The sequence below is a fragment of the Lasioglossum baleicum genome, unplaced genomic scaffold, assembly GCF_051020765.1.
Source record: "Lasioglossum baleicum unplaced genomic scaffold, iyLasBale1 scaffold0021, whole genome shotgun sequence".
Lineage (NCBI taxonomy): Eukaryota > Metazoa > Arthropoda > Insecta > Hymenoptera > Halictidae > Lasioglossum > Lasioglossum baleicum.
The window spans coordinates 1620428-1636377 of record NW_027469081.1 but is presented as its reverse complement, the minus strand read 5'-3'; the positions used below and the strand labels follow the sequence as shown (position 1 = coordinate 1636377).

The window sequence follows — 15950 nt, the reverse complement described above, 5'->3', positions numbered from 1 at the left end:
TTTTAATTCACCGCTCCACGCCCACGAAAATGCGCGCTACCTCGTCGTGCATACAGTCGACGCGGTTCTGCGACACGGTGTGCATCGATAACGACGACAACGACAACGTCAACGTGAACGGCAGACATCTCGGATCTCTCTGTGGCTTCGTTAACGCAGTTTCCCCGCGGATGTTTCCACCGTCTCCGAGATTGCCCGTGGAAGCTGACACGCGTCCGAGCGTGTCGAAACGGTGCGCGTCCGGTTTGTGTTCCGCGGATAATCGGCCGAAAAAGACGAGCCAGTAAACATGGATTTCCGACGTGTACCCCCGTCGGGCAGCTTTCGTGTCTCGTGAAAGTGGGCCCCCGTTGGGGATCACGTTCTCGATTGCCGATTTTTCGCTCGCGGGAACAGTCCGCGCCAAGAGGAAGTGCCAATTGACGGTTTAATGCGCGCGTTAATACGGTACGCACTGCGCGCGACACGAGTGCTGGCCCTCCACGTACCGTGACCCGTGTTTCCGTGCCGGAGACTATTTTCTGTGCCGAGTGCCGAGTGTAGAGTGACAGCGATACAAATACAAGGTGAGAGTCACTGACAGAAGCAACAAGTGGTTTCGTGTGTACCGAGGGTTGAGAAAAGCTTCAGGTCGGCTTCCAACCAATCACGCTACGCCGAGACGTGTGCCGACCGTATTCCGCCGCGAAGGAAAAACGCGCTCTCGTCAGCCGAGGTTCAAAGGGCAAGTATAATAATAGGATGTTTACCGCGACGTGTTTACTAAATCAACTAACGAATTCCGCACCACATTCGAGAAGAATGAAGGGCCTTTGTAATTACACGCTCGACATCCTTTTCACTGAGAACTTTTCTAAATACGGTAAGAACGTTCCTTGTTACGCTACTTTTGTACGGTAAATCTACTGATTACTGTGGGTGTACGTTTTACCGCGGTGTTTTTTTTACCACTGAGATTAAAATACGTGAAAATAGATATTTTAACCTGAACAAATTTGTACAACTTAATGAGAATGTCTTCTCGTTGGCGAGGCAAACAGAATTGTCGATCGTTCTAATATTTTTATAATCTCAGGATTTGAAAAAACATTCTTCATGAAAGGTAGAAATAAGACCAGTTTTCTTGTATCTCGATCGCCGAATGACTGTTGTTCACATAATTGTTCGTAGTTCGTATTGGTTTAAATTGTATAGGGGAAAGTTTTATTATTATTTAGATATCTATACTTCGATACAATTGAAGTATAAAAGGGAACTTCTCTTGCCTTTTTGATTAAGTATTACGCACATTAAAGTGAAGGAGGAGCTCATTACCGCGGCACAAAAATCACTATGAATGTCCCTAATACTGCGATGTAAATTGCAACTACATATGATGAGAAGCGAGCTTCACTTCAGCCTATCGTTTTACAGAGTAATAATACATACAGATAAAATAAGAAGACATGGCAAAGATGAAATCGAAAAGTAACTACAGAAACAGTACCAGAAATAAAGAACACAGTAAAGATCGCGGAAAGATCTACTTGTGGAACTGAAAACTTAAGAAACAAAGAAAGAATGAAGATTTTACGAAATAAAAAGAAAGAGGAATTGTGAGAAAGACAAAGGAGTTTGCGTTGTAAATGCAATTGTGAAATGTTGTAAAGTTCACGATGCTCGTAATTTAAAACAGCTTCAAACTAAAGAAAGTAAATATTACTGAAATATTTGTTAAAAGAATATGTATTTAGTTGTGAATATATGATATGATACTATACAGTGCTAGAATTAATAAAAGGTTTATTAATTTCAAAAATTTATTTAAAGTGTAATAAATAAATAAATAATTTGTTACTGTACTCGGGATTTAATTTATTTAAATAAATGCCTGAATAGATACGTTGTTTCCGTATATTTCAGGCTCGTATATTTCAAATTCTAATCAGCAGCAATTAGTACATGACTCTTTTTCATCTGCGGTAATACATATGTACAACGTTCTTGTTGTATTCAGAACACATTATTCTTCCATAAAATGCTTACACATATTATTATTTCACGATAAGTTAGGAATAATATTAAAATTAAAATAAAGTACGATCGACGCATGATACCGCAGTAATCGGTACAGTTACCCTATGCAGCGGAATGAGGAAACGTATTCCATTGTATACATCGCTATGATGTAGTTGCGAAAGGTCTAAACGCAATCCATTAACACTATTCGTGTCGCTTATCTGGAAATACATACGTTGGTTATTATACATATATACATAGGCTAGATTCTCGTGAACACAGTACATAATGTACATAAAGTCTTTTTCCCGCAACGTCTCTACATACCTCTAGGTGTTACAGAGAGAATTCTAAATATGTACATATGTACTACTTCAGAAGGAAAAGTTGTATCCTAGCTGACGTTCATAACTCAATGACTAACCGGCTACTGTGTCGAGGACTGATTTATTCGAATAACTCGCATGTTATAGACACGGATCGTGAGCGTAATTCTATCGAGGATGCTAGTCATAAAGTAGTCGACGTATGTACACACTGTACACTCACTCTGTGGATCGGAATAGTTCGGAAGCGCGCGTATCAAACTTTCCATCAGCCAATTTGCATATGGATGAAAAAGAGATGTATATATACCTGACATTTAATTGTAGCTTGCTACAATTATATATAAGCTTACATATACATATGTATAAGCTACCGTGGCGCAGCATAAATATACAAAACCTGATTGGGATACCCAAGAAAACAAATTCCGCACGCTATTAAACAGAGTTAGGGCGCGCGGGAAGTATGAAAACTATATTCCAATTAGTCCAGGAACAATGGCCAAGCGGCCATCAATGGGAATACATTCAGTGAAAAAACGCATGTTATGTGCCGTCAAAAATGATAGTTCGCACTAGGGATGTCGATTTTTAATCGATTATTTACAAAATCGATTATTTTCAAAAAATCAATCGATTTTTCGAACCTATTCTTCAATATCCAATTTTTACAAATGATCGATTCTAAAATTGTAAAAATAATCGAATTTTATGGAAAATTGTACGAGACTGGATACCGTGGAGTGTTTACTGTGGAGACTGTACAAAGAGATCCAACTAGCATCAAAAGTAACTATATAAATGTTCCTAAACCGCTACAATTCTACTGCGCATAATAATTCTAACAAGTACGTAATAAATTTTTCAACTTCTCCGATTTTCATATACACAATTTTGCTATAAATGCATAAAGATCCGCAGTCTAATAATTATTATTACTTTATTTCTTTAATAAAAGAGTCCAACAAAATTTTGATCTTCGTTTTTTTATCATTATTAGACATTTCTAAAAAAAATCGATTATTTTGGAAACGACTTTTTAGTGGATCGATCCTTGAAGCTTCGATTATAATCGATTCAGAGAAATCGATCTTTTTGAAAACAATCGGCATCCCTACTTTGCACTTGCCTACAGATGCTAAAATAATTTATGATCGAATATTTATAGAAAAATTCAGATTCTAAGACGATTTATTCAGATTTATGATATATATACGATACAGTCTTGATCTAAGTCGGGTCGTCGGGTCCGTACTCCAACATAGATCGTGTAGGGCTACTATTTATTTGTAACATTTGTACATATCGTCAATTAACCCTCGGAGCTATTTTCACTTGAAAATTAAACATTTCTTCCTACCCAGAATAGTTCCATTGTATATGATTTTTTTCATTTTATGGATATGAAATTGATATACAGTAAAAGCTCCTTCGTTGTCCTGAATCGTGGGCACGATCGTTGTCCAGTGCCTACCCACTCCACTAATTTTCATTATTTCGTTATGGAACTTTGACTAGCTTATTTCTGGCATTTCTCTGGTTAAAATAACACCAAACACGATACTAGACGCAGTCATAAGTCAAAAATAGTGTCCGGGCACGATCGTTGTCCGCTCAAACCACCGGCTTACTTATTTTACTGTAATACCTCATACAATACTTAAATGTTTAGTTATTGATCAGATACCAACATATTTAATAATATAAATAATATTTTAAATAATGATACTCCACCACTCGACTGCTAAGCGTTAAATCACTAAATAAAGTTGAAATTATATTATGTTTAGTGTCATTTTAATAAAAAAAAATGCCACAAATAAGTTAGCGAAAGTCCTATGAAAAATAATGAAATATAAAGAAGATTTGTAATTGGACTAGTTGTGGTCCGGCTCAGATCTAGACTTTACTTGTAAATCGAAATTGAATGAAAATTTTTGAAATTGATATGAACATTATAAATGTCTTGCGTGTACACCTCCTTGTATGAAGAAATGTGTCGATAGAAACTTCCTATCAATCGCTCGTGTTTATTTTCCGTGCCCTGATTCTTCCGTATCGTCTTTATACCTCGACTATTTATCTGTTCGTCTATAAATATACATATGTATGTATGCTTGTCTCAATTTACTCCAACGTGTCTATTTATTCTCTGATTGTGAGTATCTATTGTCCTTATTTCACAGATACCAATCTCTATGTAATATTAAACAAACAGAAATTTCATTTCTTACTTCAGGGTAGCTAACTAGGGTACTAAAAGTTTGTTCGAGCAAGATTTTCGGCAATAATTCGTGAAAATCTGCAACTTTTACCATCTTTAAACATTTGCAACTCATTGCAACGTCGACCGATTTTGACGAAATTTTCAGAATATGTTTAATTGACGCAGATCTACAAAACGTATTTTTTAAATTTTCAATATAAGCCCACATAAAAACGTTAAAAATTCAACTTTTAGTATTTTTTCAACAATTCCGGTCAATTGCAATTTTTTAAGAAATTTCTTTTCACATCCTTTAGTAAACTAATTACACTAGCTTCCCAAAAAAGTTCAAATTGTATAGTACAATATTTAAAAACGTTATCGTCTTCTTTAGAGCGGTCTTAAACTTTTGTCCGCTACTGTACATGTATGTATAAAGTTCGTGAGAAGTAATCGTTTTTTAAAATCGTAGAGCGTTACTCAAATACTTTCCCAGGTGCATCGGACCCGATTACATATATGTATGTATGTAATGTATGTACATATGTACGCTGTGGAAAGTAGCCGAGAATCTCCCCAATAAACTACTAATTTCTGATTTAAATCAAGTTTAAAACAATATCTTAGGAGTGAGATATTTTCCAGGCTGAATTGTAACATCTTCTTTTGGTAACTTAAATAGGCTTTTTTGTTTTATAATAATATATATGTACATTTACAATATATATTCATTATATTGCTTTTTCCAAATCATCCCTAAACTCTTTCATCACAATTTTGGCTCTGACTCGCTGTACAATATCCTCTTTAATCGTCCTTCGTATTATTCATCGATTTATTATTAACAGAAGCTCACTACAGAGTTGTACATTATTGTTTTATTGTTCTTGCGAATACGATGCTCGGCAGGATGGAAAAAATTCTAACTAAACATGTTATCCGCAGGTTGAGGTGTCGAAGATAGCAATTAGATGCGTCGACAGTGGAACGACCACCGGTGATTCGCCGATCCGTGAACCACTTAATGCAGGGAGCCACGCGAAATGTTACTTTCGTATTTCACGGGGAAATCGCGACTGACCAAGCACCGATTGCAGGAACTGCAGGAAAAGTGTTGCAAGGCTACGAATGCGCTCCAGTGGAACGCGGCCCGGCAAAAAGAAATTGTGCAAATATGCTGGAAGCAATGACACGATAATGGACAACGCTTCGAAATAATCATGTAGAAAAATGGAAACGCTAAGAGGAAGATAGAATCGCATTTCCACACTATTCTACGTATCATTCAACAGATACATACGTATTTCGTTCCGCAAGACGAAGAAATGCATCGGAGCTGAAGACTGAAACACATTGAAGATTACTTTCACATTTACGAAAGACACTAGTATTTTCTTAATAACATATTTCTCGAGTACATTTTGCTGGGACGAATAAGATTCACGCTCCTCAGCGTGAAGGGTGGGAAGTTTTTAAAAAATATCCTTCAAATTGCATGAAAAACGTCGAAATTGCGTGGACAAAGTTCGTCCTTGTAAAAAAAAGCAGCAGCAGTAGTAAATCGCGGAATATGCAGGCAGCATATAGGCAGACGGAAGTTTGCGAGCGAGGAAAATTCGAAAGGTTTGTTTTCCTCGATGAGAACACGTCGCCTAGAAATTTTCTCAAATTTTTGTGAGGAAGAAGTGCGCGAAATACTGGGACCACTAAGAATACCTTTGAAACGATCGATCTTTATGATCGTTAAAAGTTGCAAATTGTACTTGAAATATGGCTGCGGGCGGAGAAGAAGCAGCGGTACCGGAGGCACCGTGGTATGCCAAATTCTTCGAGCACTGGAGGAATAGAAATCGAGTAGGTCCGGGCAAGGTAGAGCTTCCCGACTGTGACTTCTTCATCGTTGGACCACGTCGAACCTTGCGAATCTTGAGGCCGACCTTGAAGAGCGGTTGGTACTATGAGAACACCAACGACAGACCTGAATCCATCGCAGACAATTTCTTCACTCGTTGGTCGAGGAGACCGCATTCGTCTGGGAACTGTAGGTGTTCTTTTCGACAGTCTCGTCGCTTGAGCACCACCGAGGAACAAATTCTATCCGCGGAGTTGAACAGAATTAGAACAAGTCTCTGCGAAGCTGACACGAACGAACGAGCGATCGAGGAGTTGGAGCAGAGGGTGTCGATCAATTTGCAGAGGTTGAAAACACCCGAAAATCAACAGCCAAAAGCGGATGAGAAGGTCGTAACGGCCGCGAGCATCGAAGAAACAATCGTGAATGATCAACCGCTGGATGAACAAACGATCAAGAATAAAATCGTGAAGGATTTAGAGAAGTATATTAACGTGCTGCTCGAAGAGATTCTCGACGACACTGTGAAATACATCGCCGGCGCGGAAGACACGCTTCTCAAAGATGCATCGGATTCGAAGAAGAAGAAGGATTGCGCGCCGCGATCAGACGAAAATAAAGGGAGCTCCGATGAAAGGAAATCGACGAGCGAAAGGTATATCGGTAACGAAGAATCATTCAACGATATAAGCTTCTCCTTCCATCCAGATAGGATCGACAAAACGCAGAAGGACTCTGAATGCAGGAACGAAATCTTAAGTAACGGGGAGGGATACGTTAATCGGGGGTTCATCGGTTCCTCGATCGATCCGGATTCCTTGGATTTCTACTTGCGCCGATCAATCGGCACGGAAGTCACCTTGGAACAATTGGATTGCATCGATTCGGGGATAAACAGCGTCGAAACGATCGAGTTCCAGCCGGATCAGGAGCCTAGCCTGGAACAATCTCTGCTGAGAATCATCGATGAGAAACTCGGCAGATCGTTGCCTCTGAGGAACAGTTGGGAGGACTTGTGCAGCACAGGTGGCCAGGACAACGATCCTCAGGGCCAGCCGACAAAGAGAACGGATGAGGAGGTGATTCCGAGAAGTGGCAAGCAGCTGAGCAACGATGGAGGCACAGAGAGATCGGAGGTCACTGGGAAGAATGATGCGGAAAGCGGCGAGCCGCAGGATCCGAGCGTTCAAACCGCTGGGGGAATCGATATCTCGCCGGATAATCTTGAGGGTAGAGAGCCAGCGGTGGATCTCAAGGAGCTAGAGGAAATTGTTAACGAGCCCAGTTTCGAGAATCTGCGGCTGGAATTCAAGGACAACGGCAACGAGCCGTCCTTGAAGCAGAAGAAGGGTAACGCGATGTCGAAGCTTTGGGGAAAGTTGTGCGTGAATCCGGCCGAGTCCAACGAGTCTATGGAAAAGAGTAATAACCCGAATGAAAAAGTGCCGGCATTCCAGGTGAAGAAAGAGGCGGCTTCCATCGAGCTCGAAGATTGCAAAATTATGTGGCCGGACATCGAGGAGACCTCCTCGGCCGGCTACCAACAGAATCCCTGCGATTTGGTCACCTTTAGGAGAAATCGGAAACCGATGATCGTATTCATTCATGGATTCGGCTCGTCCGCAGAAATCTTCGAACATCAGCTCCGATATTTCTCTGCTCTGGGATATCCTTGCATCGCACCGGATATGCTGGGACACGGCATGAGTTCGGCACCTAGTCGATCCAGAGATTATCACTTTAACAAGCTCCTGAAGGATCTTGATACGGTCTTGTGTCACTACGCTTTCAAGCCCGGGCAGAAGTGCGTCCTGGTAGCCCACAATTACGGGTAAATACTCTTCTTCTTTTGTTATCTTATATTTTTATTCATCATTCAGCAAATTTTACTTATCTAAAGAAACTGAGCTTCTTTAACACTACTCTGCAATTCTATCTATATAAATAAAAATCAAATGCTGTTCGTTGGTAAGCGCATCACTTGAGAACGGCTGGACCGATTTGGCTAATTCTTTTTTTAAAATGTTCGTATTAGTCCGAACTAGGTTATAGGATAAGAAAAATTGGAAAAGTATCACGGAAAAATGGAAAATTCGGGGGCAAAACTAAAAGTGCTTTTAGAATTGTATTTCAATACAGCAAAGAAACGAACGTCGTAGCTTTTAATCAATATTACAATAGAACGTCGCAGCTTTTAATCAATACGTCAAGAGAAATTTACATTATCGACGTCTGTTTGCATTATCGACATTATAAACATTCAATTTATTTCGTTACACGCCAAATAAAATGCGTACCACTAACCCTACTCGCGGAGCGAGCGAGCAACAACTCCCTTTTAGTACTTTATAAGAATAATGACTGCAAAGTTGGATACATCCTTGTTATTTTTGTAAAGTGATGCACTATAGTTAAAGAGCATTTTATTTACAAATTATTATAATTCGTACGAGTCTACGATTTTGATATATTTCAAGAACACTTTTTCAGACGAATAACCCTTTTTCGTATCTACGACCTTTTGTAATTAATTTTACACAAGATGTACTTGAATGGAACAGGCATTAAATTGTTGCAAAATTAAGCATTTTTGTATTGTATAATAGTGGCCACGATAGATGCTACAATATAGGACACAATAAACGTTTATTGGGTTTTGTAGATAAGGATTCTTGAGTTCTTGTGACAGTTAATGATTTTCGCACAGCACGTCGTCAAAGTATAGTCCTTCACGAACATTTTTAAAAAAATTCCAATTGAATCGATGAAAAACTGAGTTGTCGGCAGATTTTTGTCCAAAAAGATCGGTTTCTCGCCCACTGTGCGGCGCGGCGACCTCTCCGCGTCGCATTAGTAGTGGTTCACACCGATATATCCGAGCCGAAATCAGATTGCTACAATGGAGGGGATATTTTTTTTGCGTTTATCGTGTACGGCCTTTTTGCGTTTATAGAGGATTTACTGAAACTAAATTGAATCTTATTTCTTCCCCTAACCGCACCACGACCGATCAAATGACCGCTTTCACATTGTTTATTTTTTAATTATTGAAATTATAAAGATGCTTCCATTAGAAATTGTTCAATAAATTTCTTTATTCAACACGTGTCATTATAAAAATTGTGAAAAATCTAAATAAATCCAGTATGGTAATTTTTATAAAACAATATATGTATGTATGTATATCCGACACATGTTGTACCCGGCACGCACGGTTAGTCTTAATGATTTTAATAGAGGAGAAATCATATATTGACATGTTCAATATTTTCAAGATTTTCCAATAATTTTGAATTTCATCTACTCAATTTTGCTATAAATGCACAAAGATCCGCAGTCTACACATCACAGGTTTGAAGAACTGTAAAAATGTTATAGGATAAAAAGGGGATGCTCATGAGAATAAAGATTTCAAGAAAAGATGTACTGGCGAATGCTTTCTGCTTTCCAGATACAACTACTCTGTTATTACATCATTGCACGGTGATCAACGCTTCCGGTTGACTTCTAATTATACATATTGCACACACTTCGTGCTTCTGTAATGACTAAAGAATTTATACTACGGAGTGAGATAAACGTCTCGAAATGGTTTCCTTACTTTTCTTGTCTAATTATCCTTACGTTTGGTTTAAAATCGATGAGCAGAGTACGCGTAATTAATTATGTGTGTCTGATAGGATCTCTTCCAAACTAAAAATCTTTTTGTTTTCAATATACATGTCTTTCCTTTTCATTTCACGAAGTAAAATATATTAAGCTGCTCAGTTTTTAAGAAAAAGAAAATGCTACCACTTTTTGCATCTTATAATTACACATACTTCCCGGGACAAAAAGATTGTTAAGATTTACATGGCTTTTCATTGATTTTCATACTGCATATGAAACTTGTCCCTAATATGTACTATTTCAGAATATGTTGAATACTATATAATAACTAAAATCACAAATTGGATTTTACCAACCTAGTTTTATTTGACAAAAATAACATTTTTGCCCAAATCTAGCGAGGCAAAATGATAGCACACGTGTATAGAAACTTGGAATATTAACAAAGTGAATGATAGTAGAGTAGAGTAGAATGACTGGTCTATCGACTTTGATCGAATGAATGATCTATCGATTTTTGTCATTAATGCATAAAATTCGCGGTCTACTTGTGACCAACAGAAAACTACAGCTTTCACAGTCGTGAATAAAAGATAATATGTTCTCGGAAAAGTCTTCGAGTTGTATCGATTATACGGTAATCACGACCTACACGAAACGATGCCGTAATAATGAGGTGAGTTCCATTAATTCCTGGCGCGACATTGCAACACGATATACATACACTCCCGCTCATAAATCTTAGGACACCTCTGGTTTTTAGTAAAACTCTGGTATTTAAAATTGAAGTTGAAGAGTTGATATTGAAATTGAAGTTGAAATGGGAAAGATGTTGAAATTGAAATTGAAGAGTTGAAATTAACGAATTGAAATTGAAACAGTGAAGTTGAAATTGAAAAATTGACGTTGAAATTGAAAAGTTGAAATTGAAAAATTGAAGTTGAAGGGTTGATATTGAAGTTGAAATTGAAGTTGAAGGGTTGATAGTAAAATTGAAGTTGATATTAACGAAATGAAATTGAAAAATATACGTACAACGAAAAGTAACGGAGATATTTAGGTGTTCTGTTTCTTCGAACTCATCCTGTATAAGTGCAGCATCCTTACCTTGACATGTGAACCTTTAAATAAGGAAAAATTTGTTCGCGACCTTCAACGATTATTTCATTTTTACAGAGTTGCATACAAATATGATCACTAAACAGCGGATCTTTATGCAAAATAAAAATATTCTAGCTGATTTGCAACAAACTGGAGTGAAATAGAAATTTATTTGTTTTCTTAACATATTTAATAGGTAGAAAATAATATAACAGTATTTTTAAATTCTTCTAATGTTCTAACAGTTTGCAATTACACCTACTCAGTTTTGTCATAAATGCATAAAATCCGCTGTCTAATGATCACTGTCCTAAGACTTGTGAGCGGGTATGTACATATGTAGGCAGTTGGCCAAGTTTGCAAACCACGTACGGTTCAGTAGCCGTACCGCGATTGCATTACAAAAATTAACACTTATATGTCCTACACAGATTGTCGCGGTATTTTAAGTATTCACTTAAGAATGTGGTGAACGTGTTGTGACCTCGGTATGATTTGTAGGAATTGGCGTTATCGGTTCACTGCAGAAAACCTAAGCGAAAACTTGAAATTTGATTTTTCCCTTACCTCATACAGCGAGTCACGGTAACATTTGGAACTTTTAAAAGGACGATGGCTTGTTTAATATCAGATCATACGACTTGGATTTTTTTCAGAAGTTGAAATTTGTCGGAATTGAAAAAAATTGCAATCGGTCGGAAAATTACAAAGAAAATAATAAAAACTATTGTTTACTACTTTTTTATGCGAGCCTATATTGAAAATTTAAAAAATACGTTTTGTAAACTTGTGTCAATTATACGTATTATTAAAATTTTATAAAAATCATACAGGCATTGCAAGTTGCAAAAATTCTTTGATTCGTTTCGGTCTGAAAATCGTGAAAAACTGCAATTTTCTCCGTCTTTAAAAGTTTCGTAGCTTATTGCAACGTTGACCGATTCTGATGATATTTTCAGAATACGTATAAGTGGCACAGATCTGCAGAATGTATTTTAAAAATTTTTAACATAGCCCCCCATAAAAAAAGTTGTAAACAACAACTTCTGGTATTTTCTCTGTAATTCCTACCAATTACAATTTTTTCAAAAATTTGTTTCTCACGGCTTGTAGTAAGCTAATTGATCTAACTTCTCAAAAAATTTTCCAAGTCGCGCGTATGATCTGACATTAAAAATATTATCGTCCTTTTAAAAGTGATCGAATATTACTGTGGTTCACTGTAGATATTTTCTAATTTATGTCGATACAGGGAAGATACGATTTTTAATAACCATTGTGTAAGGCGGATATTTCGTTCCAAGGAAATTCAGCATTGTAGTATAAATCGCGTTATGCGAGACTTAAATCTAATGAAAAAAATGAGATAGGTTTTTTACGTTCTAGTTTAAATTATATAAACATCATTGAGATGAGGAATAGGAATATATTTTTATTCACATCCGTCCCTCGAATCACGTGACGCTTTGTTTACGCGAGCTTCTTTTTACGCGGTAAATAATCTCTAGATTTACGTGGGCTCAATTAACAACCGTGTTTTTATACGCGGTTTCAATTTACGCGATCTCATTCTACGCGGATCCGTTTTTCTCTTCTGCTATTGATAACAACTTGTCATATATGACACGTTCTTTCAAGTATTTTTTGCAGACAGGTTGACTCTTTACACGCAATTTACTTCCACGTAAACATGAATAACCATAATATCTTATTTTTATCGTAATACAATCAAGAAACTTGAAATTTGTAGATAGTTGCGTTTGTTTAATGTCATTGCTAAAAATCGGACATTTCATGTGCGGCAACCTAATACAATTCATTTTATAATACCAATATAAAATCTTTTTTATTATTACTTGTTTTTTTTTATGAAACTTTCATCAATATTTGTGGCATTTTCCTGATTAAAATAAGATCAAACATGACACAATTTCAACTGTATTTAGTGGTTTAATTGACGATGAACGTTTCGGGTGCAAGGAAGGACAGCGTATGGGAAAGAAAGAGACGCCGATAGTCGCGCGGTCTCTCTTTACACGCGCTGTCCTTCTCTACGTTCGGCTCGGCCTTTGAAGCTCAAACAAATAGTGTCCGTCTACGAACTTCGCAAACGAGCCTCATCGAGGCTTTATGCATTTATAGAGGATTTACTGTAGTTTGTATGTGAACCATATGCAGCTCGAGTTGATCATTCCTGCCTCATACATGGATGAAGCGACGATTCCGTTACTTTTTGTTACAGATGCAGTTTCGCAGCTGCCTTGGCCTGTAAATACGATAGTAATATACATCAACTAGTCTTAATATCCGGAGGTGGACCAACTCCTTTAGCAGCACCCAGCACAGAAAGCGCCGGTCACTGTTGCCTCAGAGCGATCCTCGCTCCTTTCCTAATGTGTGGCCTTCACAGAGACATATTATATTCCGCGAGGGGCCGCCAACACCCTTACTGTGGTTCCGAGCCACCGGAACAATGGCCCTCGCACATGAAATACATTTTGGACGGTATGGTTTGGCCGGATGGAGACTACGTTTTCCATAGAAGGATATGCACACCGACGCTTCTTATACATGGCCTAAGGGACAATAAAGTATCGCTCGTGCAGGAATGCCAAATGGAAAGGGTACGCTTTTAAATACAATATTTATTTCATATTCCTATCCGTTCCTCATTTTATTTTTTTCTTTTTTTTTCGATTATATTCGTGCAAGGTCTGTCCAGATCATTTTTATTCTACGTAATCTTTTTTACATTGTACACGTCAAATTGAACCGGTTTTTTCATATAACAGTTGAGCTTTTACAATTTATATAATAGAATACAGACGAATTTAATAATATTAAAACTGTATTGAATAATGGTGTGGCGATTTTTACTGGCGCCTCAGAGTCACCATTCGCGTGCAAAGGGGTAATTAATTTAGAAGAATGTTTGGAGTCATTGTTATATTGAGATGATCAACTTCGAAGCTTCAAAATCTTCGACCTTTGGAGGGAAGTGACAGCCCTAATTCTGACCCGATCCGAAACCGGAACCATTCGAGTGCAAAGGGTTAATTAATTTAGAAAAATGTTTGAAGTCATTGTCATATTGAGATGATCAACTTCGAAATTTCAAGCTTTGACGCTTCAAAATCTTCGACCTTTGAAGGGAAGTGACAGCCCTAATTCTGACCCGATCCGAAACCGGAATTTCGTGAAAGAAAATTATCTTCGTTTAAACGACTGCTAACTGTTCTGCTGCGTATGTTCACGAAAATTAAATTTTTATTTCAGCAGCGGTATAAAATGAATTGTATTTAGAGAGTCTTACAGTTCGACGGTCTACTTTCTGACATGCTTTTCGCGGTCTGCCGGTTCAGCGTGCTGTTTTAACACTTCCATACATGTATTCTTGAAATCGTTTTCTAATCTGTGTTACTGCGCAACGATTCACCTTCGAAATGTCAGTTTTTCTGTTGCCTTTCTTGAGCATCTAATTGTAAGCTACCCTTTCCTTCTCGGCTTCACGAACCAACCTCCCGGATGTCACCAAGGAAACTTTTGTTATAAAGTGTTTAATTTTTTTCAATTCCACATCAACTGTTAACCATGCACATTTGAAAGTTCAAAGCAATTTCTTAAATGTTGTACTTTTAATGTATGCAAAGAAAGAAGAATCAAGTTTATCGAAGCTGTTACATGAAAAACCCCCTTAAATATTTCGAACTGTTTTTCGTTAAATCCAAAATCATCAACGTTTTCCCAATGGATTATATAATTCAGGAAATATCGTAATATTAATATCAAGTATGTATAAATCTCTGGATCACGATATACTACTTAAAACTGCGTTTTTATTAAATTAAAAGATTTATAAGTTTCAAGTCGTCTCTAAAATGATAGTAATAGATCAATTAAATTTTTTACCACGCTTATATTAGCTTACAAATCTTGTAATCGAATTTTAAACAACTTCCCGATGAGCTAGAGACTTGAAACTTCAAACATAGCTCAGAACTGGATGACAATGCAATATTAAAAAACAAATTTTAAAAAAAACTATGCATCCAGGAGAAAAAATAATTGTTATATTAACCGTCACACCTCGCAGCGCGACGCTCGGTAGCACGTCATCGCGTCCAGCGATCCCCACTCCGCGCGCCAGCGCTCCCTACTCCACTACATGTTCCCACTCCGACTCATCCTCACTTCACTGACCCACTTCAGTGTGGTTGTGGTGTTCCGTTCATTCAGTTCCATTTCGGACAATTTCGGACTCCATCAAGAGACATCCCCTCATTCTATCTCGCGTATTTCCATATCTTACTATTTCATACCAGTATTACTATATCTTGTGTTCCATTTAAAAAAGACTAAAAAGTAGAAAATAAAAAAATATACAATATAAAAAAACTTTTTAAAAACCACGCTAATATATTAAAATGCACTAAAAAGGAGAAAATAATTTTTTTAGGCTTTAGTGACTCTAATTAACAGCGTGGAGCGCCCACGAAGATTACGTCAATATAGTTTAGCGCTCCACGCTTTTATTTATAGTCACCAGAGCCTAAAAAAATGATTTTCTCCTTTTTAGTTGAATGTTAATATAAGCGTGGTTTTTAAAAAGTTTTTTTTATATTGTACATTTTTTTTCGTTAATATTTATGTTAAATGCAGATTTTTCTTTATTTTTTTTAGACCATGCTAAAAGCTTTCTTGGAAGCGATACCATCGGCCGGCCATACACCTATGACTGACTGTCCGGAGCAAGTGAATCACATGATACACTGTTTTATAGATTTATGGAAAAATAAAAAGTGGTAGCGGTAATATAGTTAGGATCGTATGATTTACAGAAAGGATATTTTGTGAAACA

General features: G+C 37.3%; 1 protein-coding gene across 2 annotated transcripts; it reads left to right on the top strand.

The window, feature by feature from the left end:
- The first annotated feature begins 583 nt into the window (after positions 1-583).
- Positions 584-15913, top strand: LOC143219134 (uncharacterized). 2 transcript variants are annotated; one of them, XM_076444976.1, is made up of 4 exons: positions 584-724; positions 5476-8213; positions 13335-13716; positions 15773-15913. In XM_076444976.1, exons 2-4 carry the CDS (start codon positions 6301-6303, stop codon positions 15896-15898), a joined length of 2421 nt encoding a protein of 806 aa, XP_076301091.1. In that variant the 5' UTR covers positions 584-724; positions 5476-6300; the 3' UTR covers positions 15899-15913. The 2 variants fall into 2 exon arrangements, with proteins under 2 accessions (XP_076301091.1, XP_076301092.1); XM_076444977.1 differs by lacking the exon at positions 584-724 and adding an exon at positions 750-862.
- The last annotated feature ends 37 nt before the right edge of the window (positions 15914-15950 follow it).

Bases quoted from the DNA above. Each gene is read 5' to 3' on its own strand.
- LOC143219134 (XM_076444976.1), top strand. From the start codon at position 6,301: ATGGCTGCGGGCGGAGAAGAAGCAGCGGTACCGGAGGCACCGTGGTAT. The intron at 8,214-13,334 runs GTAAATACTCTT...TTTTTGTTACAG, and splicing joins CTGGTAGCCCACAATTACGG to ATGCAGTTTCGCAGCTGCCT. The intron at 13,717-15,772 runs GTACGCTTTTAA...TATTTTTTTTAG, and splicing joins AGGAATGCCAAATGGAAAGG to ACCATGCTAAAAGCTTTCTT.